The following is a 9416-nucleotide window of genomic DNA, read 5'->3' as shown; positions in this document are numbered from 1 at the left end:
GGGGCAAGGAGACGCTGAATTTCAGCACCTTCCCACCACCAGATGTTGCCCTCTGCTCGGGGGTCCAGCATGTACTGTTCCCCCCCACACACACCCGACCCCAGTTGGCGTCAGTCTGAGCTCCTCAGGGCAGATTTTATCAGTGCCGTGGGAGCGTGGAGCCGGCATTATCTCTTCTAGGAATCTGCTGTGCTGGGGGGCTGCACGCCCACTCCCCCTCTGCGCACCGGCATTGGCACTGCTCCGGGGCGTGGGGGGGTTTCCTCAATCGATGGCAGAGCCGGCGCACTTAACGCTTTTACCACAGAAGTTTCCTCTGAATGGCTGCCCCCTCCCCCTTCCATTGCCACGCGGCCTCGTGGGCTGCTCCCCTCCCACCAGGCCCTGTGTGGCGGAGGGCACTGACTGCCCCCCGGAGCAGTGGAGGGGGTTGAGGCTCTGGGGAGGCCCCAGCCCCCTGCATGGCCTGGCTCAGGGCACGGCTAGTCCCAGTGTGGGAGCTGCCTTGGCTGCCCCCCGGCCAAGACTGGCAGGAGCTGGAGCTGGGGCTGGGGCTGCAGGGAGCATGTGGCCGGAAGGCTCTGAGCAGGCCGTGTCTCTGCCCGCAGGTGAGGAGGATGGGGAGCCCCGAGGATGACCTGATCGGCATCCCCTTCCCGGAGCACAGCAGTGAGCTGCTGAGCAGCCTGAACGAGCAGCGCCAGCTCGGGGTGCTGTGTGACGTGACTATCCGGAGCCAGGGCCTGGAGTACCGCACGCACCGGGCCGTGCTGGCCGGCTGCAGCCGCTACTTCAAGAAGCTGTTTGCGGGGCCGGGGCCAGGCCTGGGCCAGGAGGTCTGCGAGCTGGACTTCGTGGGGCCCGAGGCGCTGGGCGCGCTGCTGGAGTTCGCGTACACGGCCACGCTCACCATCAGCAGCGCCAACATGGGCGAGGTGCTGCAGGCGGCCCAGCTGCTGGAGATCCCCTGCGTCATTGCTGCCTGCGTGGAGATCCTGCAGGGCAGTGGGCGGGAGGCACCCGGGCCCGATGACGGGGACTGCGAGCGGGCACGCCGCTACCTCGAGGCCTTCGCCACCCTGCCGGACATGGCCGGGGCCCCCCTGCTCCCTGCCCGTCCAGCCCCCCGCCGCAGCAAGAAGACCCGCAAGTTCCTGCAGGCTCGATCCTCCCGGCTCAATCACCACACCGAAGAGCCGGGCCCCGGCAGCCCCTTGCACGAGCCTCGGGAGCCATCTCCCCTGCTGCCCCCGGCGCCCGAGGGCCTGGCCCAGCCCTATGAGGGCTACGAGGCGGCTGAGGAGGAGGAGCTGCCCCCGCACCCCTACCCCTACCCGTATCCCTATCCCTACCAGCCAGCCCTGTCCCCCGAGGACGCCGGCTCTGACGAGGACCCCATTGACCCTGACCTCATGGCCTACCTGAGCTCCCTGCAACAGGAGCCCCTGGCCCCTGGCCTGGACAGCCCCGACAAGCTGGTGCGCAAGCGTCGCTCCCAGATGCCCCAGGAATGCCCCGTCTGCCACAAGATCATCCATGGCGCAGGCAAGCTGCCCCGGCACATGCGCACGCACACCGGCGAGAAGCCGTTCGCCTGTGAGGTGTGCGGCGTCCGCTTCACCCGGTGAGTGCCCCCTGCATCCCCTCTTCGTCCACTGAGTCCCCCTCACACTCCTGCTTCATCCGATGAGGTGCCCCTGTGCCCCCGTGTGCCCCCCTTCACCTGGTGTGTGCCCCCTGCATGCCTGCTTCATCCACTGAGTCCCCCCTCGCACTCCTGCTTCATCTGATGAGGTGCCTCTGTGCCCCCGTGTGCCCCCCTTTACCCGGTGTGTGCCCCCTGCATGCCCACTTCATCCACTGAGTCCCCCCTCGCACTCCTGCTTCATCCGATGAGGTGCCCATGTGCCCCCCTTCACCCGGTGTGTGCCCCCTGCATCCCCTCTTCGTCCACTGAGTCCCCCTCACACTCCTGCTTCATCCGATGAGGTGCCCCTGTGCCCCCGTGTGCCCCCCTTCACCTGGTGTGTGCCCCCTGCATGCCTGCTTCATCCACTGAGTCCCCCCTCGCACTCCTGCTTCATCTGATGAGGTGCCTCTGTGCCCCCGTGTGCCCCCCTTTACCCGGTGTGTGCCCCCTGCATGCCCGCTTCATCCACTGAGTCCCCCCTCGCACTCCTGCTTCATCCGATGAGGTGCCCATGTGCCCCCCTTCACCCGGTGTGTGCCCCCTGCATGCCCACTTCGTCCACTGAGTCCCCCCTCGCACTCCTGCTTCACCTGGTGAGTGCCCCCTGCATGCCCGCTTCGTCCACTGAGTCCCCCCTCGCACTCCTGCTTCACCTGGTGAGTGCCCCCTGCATGACCGCTTCGTCAACTGAGTCCCCCCCCGCACTCCTGTGTGTTCCCCTTGTGTGCCCCCACTTCACCTGCTGAGTGCCTCACGCGTGCCCCCTGTACCCCCTACTTCACCCAGTCAGTTCCCCTCCTGCCCCCCTCCCGCTTTGTGTGCTGATTTCCCCACGCACACCCCTGCTTCGCGACTAAGGGCAGATATGCTAGAAGTCTATAAAATCATGATTGATGTGGAGAAAGTACATAAGGAAGTGTTGTTCACTCCTTCTAACACAAGAACTAGGGGTCACCAAATGAAATTGCTAGGCAGCAGATTTAAAACAAAGGAAGTATTTCTTCACACAACGCACAGTCAACCTGTGGAACTCCTTGCCAGGGGATGTTGTGAAGGCCAAGACTATAACAGGGTTCAAAAAAGAACTAGATAAATTAATGGAGGACAGGTCCATCAATGGCTATTAGCCAGGCTGGCCAGGGATGGAGTCCCTAGCCTCCGTTTGCCAGAGGCTGGGAAGGGCGACGGGGGATGGATCACTTGCTGATTCCTTGTTCTGTTCACTCCCTCTGGGGCACCTGGCACTGGCCACTGTCAGCAGACAGGACCCTGGGCTAGATGGACCCTTAGTCTGACCCAGTGTGGCCGTTGCTATGTTCCCATGCCAGGGGATGGATGGCAGTGCCCAGGTGGGACAGTGGTTGTGTGCGGTGGGGGAGCTCTCTGTCGGGGGAGTAGCGACAGTTCTCGTGTGATCCTGGCCCTTGCTTATGCTGAGCTTGGGCATCTCCTGGGCCAGGGTCACTGCCCCTGCCGACGGGCATCTCCTGGCTCCACCCTCTCTGCCACTGACCGGCACCTCCCCCCCCGCTCATGGTTCCCTCCCCCACCCCCCACAGGAACGACAAGCTGAAGATCCACATGAGGAAGCACACGGGCGAGCGGCCCTACTCCTGCCAGCACTGCAGCGCCCGCTTCCTGCACAGCTACGACCTGAAGAACCACATGCACCTGCACACAGGCGCGCGGCCCTACGAGTGCTACCTCTGCCACAAGGCCTTCGCCAAGGACGACCACCTGCAGCGCCACCTCAAGGGCCAGAACTGCCTGGAGGTGCGGACGCGCCGGCGCCGCCGCGAAGAGCCGCCCCCTCCCCCTGCCGGCCCCCAGGGTCTCGACCTGTCCAACGGGCGCCTGGAGAGCCTGCGCCTCTCGCTGGCCCGCTTCTGGGACCCTCCTCGCGCCCCCCCGCCCAATGAGGAGGAGGAGGAGGAGGAAGGGGAGGCAGAGGAGGGGCCGCAGCTGGACGGGGCCGTCCCCGTGGAGACGGCGTAGGGCCCTGCCCCAGGCGGGTGGCCAGAGGCACTATCCCCAGGGCGGGCGCTGCCCTGGTGGGGGGCTGCTGCAGGCACAGCCCCAGCAGCTCCTGCTCCGGGGTTAGGAGCGGGCTGAGCATGCGCTGGGCGGGGTGGAGGCCCAGCACCCCCTGGGGATAGTGCATCATGGCGCCCCCAGCTGGAGCACACGGACCCTGCCCTGGCGGGAGTGGGCACAAGAAGCAATAAGGACCGACCGTCTGGGGCTTTTGGGCATGTGGGAGGGGAGGCAGGCGGGGCTGCCTGGGGAGTATGTCCCAGCTCTCCTGGAGCAGGGGCTCTGGGCTGGGCCTTGTCCCCTTGTTGTGTCTCACTGCTCTTCAAAGAGCTGGCGGAGGACTGGGAAACAGAACTCCTGGGTTCTGGGAGAGGAGGGGGACTAGTGCGTTAGAATGGGGGGGCTGGGAGCCAGGACTCCTGGGTTCTCTCCCCAGTGCTGGGAGGGGGTGGGGGCTGGTGGGTTAGGGGTGAGAGCTAGGACTCCTGGGTTCTATCTCTGGGTCTGGGAGGGGAGTGGGGGCTGGTGGATTAGGGCTGGGAGCTAGGACTCCTGGGTTCTGTCCCCAGGTCTGGAGGGGAGTGGGGTGGAGTCTGGGGGATTAGAGATGGGGGTGGGGGAGCTGGGAGCCAGGACTCCTGGGTTCTGTCTCTGGCTCAGGGAGGCGAGTGGGGGCTGGTGGGTTAGGGCTGGGAGCTAGGACTTCTGGGTTCTGTCCCCAGGTCTGGAGGGGAGTGGGGTGGAGTCTGGGGGGGTTGGCAATGGGGGTGGGGGAGCTGGGAGCCAGGACTCCTGGGTTCTCGCCCTGGCTCCGGTGGGGAGTGTGGTCTGGTGGGGTTAGAGCAGGGGGCCAGGACTCCTGGGTTCTGTTCCCAGGTTGGGGCAGGGCTGTAGCCTGACCCTGCTCCCTGGGGGGGAAGCCATTCCCCACACAAACTGTCTCTCACTTGACGACGCAAGTTTCTGTTCCTGTTTTTCCCGTCGCTGTTTGTTCTGAATTATGCAAAGGGGGAAACTCCCCCTGGCGGATTTGCACAATGAAATGCTGGGGGGGCCTCGCCCTGCCCCTCCCCATAGCCTAGGGGGCAGTGCCAGGTGCTGGCTGCTGTGCCTGCACTGCCCAAGGGGGGTGAGAAGGGATCTCGCGGTTCTGCCAGCTCACAGCCCCTCCCTGCTGGCTGCTGCTCAGAGCTGGGGGGGGAGGGCAGCGTGTCCACACCAGACCCAGCTGGCAGGGAGCCACCAGCCCTGCGGGTGGGACAGGCCGTACCTGGAGCCAGCTTGTACCAGGTGCCCCTTCCCTGTATGAATCAGGTGCGTTTAACCCTCAGTGTACCAGGCCTGGCTTCGCCCCCCAACCCTGGGGTGTCGTGCGCCCTGACAGCTGGCCACAGGGCGCCATCTGGTGGCCTCCCTGGTGCATGTGGCCGGCCCTGCACCCCACGGAACTGGCTCTGCAGGGTGGGGACTTCACTCCCCACTTCCTGTGGGTTTGGTTGGCAGGGCCTGGGGATGTGGGGGTCACTTGGGGATGTGCTGGGGAGAGCTGTGCTGCCCCCACCCCCCTGTGCATTAGCCAGCCCCTGGTTTTTAAAGCTGTATGTCTTCATTTCCTGGCTGGGCGCTGGAGGGAGGAAAAGTGCTTAGTGCCCTGGGGCACAGCTGGTGTTCCCAAGTACCCCCCGGCTTTCTCAGCCCCCCCCCCTTGTAAATAGCTTGTGGAATAGAGCCCCCTGCCCCCAGCTGTCCACTGCAGGGAAATGCAGATCTAGGGTGCCCTCTGCACCTCCATGCCTTAACTGAGGGGCCGCCTCGCCGGGCTTCACTTGCCCCTGCACTCCTTGCTGCTTTCTCTGGTTGCACTATTTGGGCAAGTTGGCCCAGGAAAGGGAGGGGGCCCCCTCCTGCAGAGGCAGAGGAGCCCCAGGGACCACCCCAGAGCTGTGGCTTTTCCCCCTCGAGGGGCATCTCTGCTGTTTGCACATTCCCGTCTGCCCTGGCAGCAGCGCCCCCAGCCCCTGAAGCGCCCGGGGAGTATTAGCCCCAGATCAGAGTTGATCTATATTTAAAGAGATGATGTAATATATTTCTTCCCTTCCTAGCCCCCAGTGCTGTCTGCCGTCATTGTCAGTCCTGGGGGGCGGGCGGGGGGCCTGGCCTGGCCTGGCCTGGCTTTAAAGTGCCTTATGGTGAACTTGAAATCTCGGCTACTTGAACTTCTCTAGTGGAAAGAAAGCAAAGTACAGCTAGAGTCAGCGGGAGCTGCCCAGGGTCGGCCCCGCACGCGCTTTTCGGTTCCTGTTGTTATTTTGATTTTTAAATGAAGGCTGCTTGACAATAAACGGAGAAGCAGGGACCCTTGGTGCTCCTGTCTGTGTGAGGCTGGCTGCCTGGGGGAGCAGGGCCTGGCCCTAGACCCTGCCTGTGCTGGGGACCCAGGGCTCCTGGCCCTGGGAGTGGCTGGGGCTCTGCAGGGGCACAAGGTAAATGGGGGTTTCTGGGCTAACAGCAGCCCCTGGCCCCAGAGAGCTGGGGGGGATGCGTACGCTAGGCCTTGCACCCAGATCCCCCCCACCCCATGGCAGAGAGTCCAATGCCCAGATCAGCCTGAGCCACAGGGCGCTTTATTGATGGCGCCATCCCTGGGGACCGGGCTCCCAGGCAGGGGGAAGCCCCCTGGTGCCCAGGCTGGAGCCCATGCAGCCCCGAAGTCAGCCATGCATTGGGGGGCAGGACCATCTGCCTGGTGTCCCCACCTGCACGGTACATCTGTCTCCTTGGCACTGGTCTGGCTCCTCGTGCTCCCCTCACTGGCTGGTATCTGGGATCGTCTTCACTTCCTCCAGCTCCCCTGGCTCTGGGAGGCTGGGCCCCAGCAGGGCCCCCTCGGGCTGCTCCTGGTAGCTGAAGTCCAGGTCACTGAGGGGCAGAGAGGGGAGGCCCCTGAGATAAGTGCTGGCAGATGGGGCCTTCAGCAGATGGCCCCCGCACTCCCCTTCCACACAATCCTGCTGGGCCCTGTGTACCTGCTCTTCCTCTGCCTCCCCTCTCTGCTTCTTCCGGGGGCCGGGAGCCCCCTCCCCACAGACCTTCAGCCCCGCCCAGCGGCTGCCAACATTGTCTTTCAGAAATCCAGGCCAGACCATGTGTGGGTGCCCATGAGACCCTCTGTGTGAGGTCACAGGGCCCCACTGCTCTGGCCCAGCTGCCCCCCAGGCGAAATCCCTCCTGACTTTTGGGCCAGGCTGTAGTGGTGCTGGGGAAGCGAGCAGGGCCCAGCTTGCGGTGCCAGCCCCAGCGAGGCTGGAAACACGGGTGGAAAGGCAGCCTGGGCTGAAGCAGTGTGGGGCAGGCAAGAGCCCTCCCTATAGCATAGGCCTCCTGGGTATCCCCTATGGGCCTTGGTGCCTGGACCTGCCCCCTTTGGGACTATGCCCCTGCCCGTTCCCAGCTGCTCACCTGGAGCTGTCGTCAGCCACTGCCATGGGGCTGGGAGTGCTGGTCCCAGTGCTGTGTCCGCTCTCATCCTCTTCCAGCTGGGCCCAGACCCATGCGGCCAGCTCCTGGGGAAGGCGCCGGCAGGAGCCCTGGCCCTGCACCGCTTGGCGGATGCGCTGCCTCAGCAACTGGCGCAGCCGGCGCCTATGCTCCTGCTCCTGCCCCCGCAGTGCCCGTGTGGCACCCAGCCATAGCCCCACGGTCTCCTCGTCACTGGAGTCGCTGTGGGGACGAGGGCCAGGCTGAGGCAGGGGAGCCATCTCCTCCCGCTGGGCCCCTCGGCTCTCACCCGCTACAGCCTGGACCCCAGCCCTGGGGGGAGCCTCCTTCCCCAGCTGGTGTGGTGTGGTGTGTTGTATCCAAGCTAGAGCTCTACACAACGGGCAGCAAATGCCAGTGCCAGCTGTGGGGGGCAGAAATAATGCACCATACCCCCCAACGCTACCTGATTGGCCCCCAGGTGCCAGAGAGCTGTAAATCTAGAGCTGGTGGGTTTGGGGGTGTTTTGATTTTTATTCTCCGCCCTGCCTCCGCACTGTGTGGGGCAATTAGTGTGAATTTGCCCCACTTCCCCCCCCATCAGTTCTGTACCCCCAGCCCCACCTCTGCTCCTCTGGTAGCTCCAGGGGCCTTTACTCCCCTTCCCAGGCCTGGAGGGGCTGCACTAGGGTCCCCTCTCCCCATTCCAGGCTGGGGGTTCGGGAGGCCAGAGGAGCCATCTCACTGGTCACAAGAGCAGGGGAGCTGGAGCAGAGCCAGCCTGAGATCCTATGTCTTCTGTATCCCATCCCATGAGAAGGGCGGGGGCAAGAACACTGCCTGCCTCCTCCAGCAGCTGATTGGCTGCCCTGCCCAGGGAGGTGGGACGGTGGGGCAGGCAGCCAACGGGAGGGGAGATGTCACCCCTCCCCCAGGGGTTCTCGTGGCATTGCCTGACAGACACCAGCCACGCAAACTGAGCCCATGATGCCCCTGCCCTAAGCTGATGCCAGTCCCCCTGCCATGGGCTCTGTGCCCCATGGTGGGTGCTGGGTGCTGGTGCCCCCAGGGCCCCTGCCACCCTCACTCACATCTCTTCGTCCATGTCACCCTGGTAGGCCAGGGGGGCCATGCAGATGGAGCAGACATTGCTGAGCATCTGGTAGCATTCTCTGCAGTAGATCCCTGGGGAGGGGAGCAGGGCAGGAGGAGGGAGGGGTGTCAGTCTCAGCTCTGGCTGTCCATTCCTGGGGGGGGAAGTGTCACCCACCCACCCCTCTTCCCCCTCCAGCCCTGCCCTCTGCTGCCGCCTCAGTCCCAGGCTACTCTCCCCTCGCTGTCACCTGCGCCCTGCTTCCTACCTCTGCAGCCAAGGGTGATGCAGGTGACGAAGTCCTGGCTGGTGGCCCCATCCCTGCTGCGCCCACAACCCATGCAGTACTGCTGGTGGACACCCATCCTCCGCGCCAACCAGGCGCACAGGGGAAACCTATGGGCACAGAGCCAGGGGGCGTCACTCACAGGAGGGGGGTCACTGGACATGCACAGTGGGGGGCTTGCAGGGTGGGGTATGGGAGTTACCTGGGGGGGTCACTCACAGGAGGGGGGTCACTGGACATGCACAATGGGGGGGTTGCACAGGGGGGGGTTGCGGGGGGGGGTGTGGGGGTTACCGGGGGGGGGGTCACTCAGCCTGCACCGGAGGGAGAATTGCACGGCAGGGCGATGGTGAGGAGGTCTTGCAGTGTGCACAGAGGGGGTTACTCAGGGTTGGGGGTCACATGGCGTGGAAAGCAGAGGGAACAAGCCCATGGGATCTCAGACGGGGTAACGTCACCCCTCGCACGAGGGGCACAGAGGCGTGACCTGCCCTGCGGGCCTCCCCTCAGGTCTCCATATCTGTCAGTCAGGAGCCCAGGGGTGAATGGGGCGAGCTGGTGGCCAGGGCCTGGGATGGATCCCATGAGCCCCATGAATGGAAGGACCCAGGGGACGGTTCCGCCCTGCCCAGGCACCTAGCTCAAGACTAGGGGGCTGGCCCCGGGGGGATGGGGTTCCCTTACTTGGAGGCAAGGATGAGGAGCAGGTTGGTGTGGCCTTCGTCGGCCGCCCGCTGCCTCATGGCCCGGAGCAGTGAGTTCACCAGGCCTGTCCGCCGCGTCAGGATGCTGTTGTAGAGGAAGCATGTCCGCTCCTAGAGAACAAGGAGGTAGAC

The 9416-nt window shown here is 64.7% G+C and overlaps 2 protein-coding genes across 2 annotated transcripts in view; one reads left to right on the top strand and one right to left on the bottom strand.

Annotated features, from left to right (window-relative positions):
• The first annotated feature begins 616 nt into the window (after nucleotides 1-616).
• On the top strand, nucleotides 617-3915 carry ZBTB7B (zinc finger and BTB domain containing 7B). The gene is made up of 2 exons (XM_032789407.2): nucleotides 617-1624; nucleotides 3250-3915. Exons 1-2 carry the CDS (start codon nucleotides 618-620, stop codon nucleotides 3683-3685), a joined length of 1443 nt encoding a protein of 480 aa, XP_032645298.1. The 5' UTR covers nucleotide 617; the 3' UTR covers nucleotides 3686-3915.
• Nucleotides 3916-7179: 3264 nt separating this feature from the next.
• DCST2 (DC-STAMP domain containing 2) overlaps nucleotides 7180-9416 on the bottom strand; it is a 7669-nt gene continuing 5432 nt past the window's right edge. Inside the window, exons 11-14 of the mRNA XM_032789425.2 lie at nucleotides 9265-9395; nucleotides 8563-8690; nucleotides 8293-8386; nucleotides 7180-7444 (exon numbers count right to left, since the gene is read on the bottom strand). Coding sequence (XP_032645316.2) covers nucleotides 7180-7444; nucleotides 8293-8386; nucleotides 8563-8690; nucleotides 9265-9395 — 618 coding nt within the window. The remainder of the gene's footprint in view (nucleotides 7445-8292; nucleotides 8387-8562; nucleotides 8691-9264; nucleotides 9396-9416) is intronic.

Source organism: Chelonoidis abingdonii, chromosome 11 (assembly GCF_003597395.2).
Source record: "Chelonoidis abingdonii isolate Lonesome George chromosome 11, CheloAbing_2.0, whole genome shotgun sequence".
Taxonomy (NCBI): domain Eukaryota; kingdom Metazoa; phylum Chordata; order Testudines; family Testudinidae; genus Chelonoidis; species Chelonoidis abingdonii.
The sequence above is the reverse complement of the archived record's forward strand: the minus strand, read 5'-3'. Positions and strand labels throughout refer to the sequence as shown.

Bases quoted from the DNA above. Each gene is read 5' to 3' on its own strand.
- ZBTB7B (XM_032789407.2), top strand. From the start codon at position 618: ATGGGGAGCCCCGAGGATGACCTGATCGGCATCCCCTTCCCGGAGCAC. The intron at 1,625-3,249 runs GTGAGTGCCCCC...CACCCCCCACAG, and splicing joins TGCGGCGTCCGCTTCACCCG to GAACGACAAGCTGAAGATCC.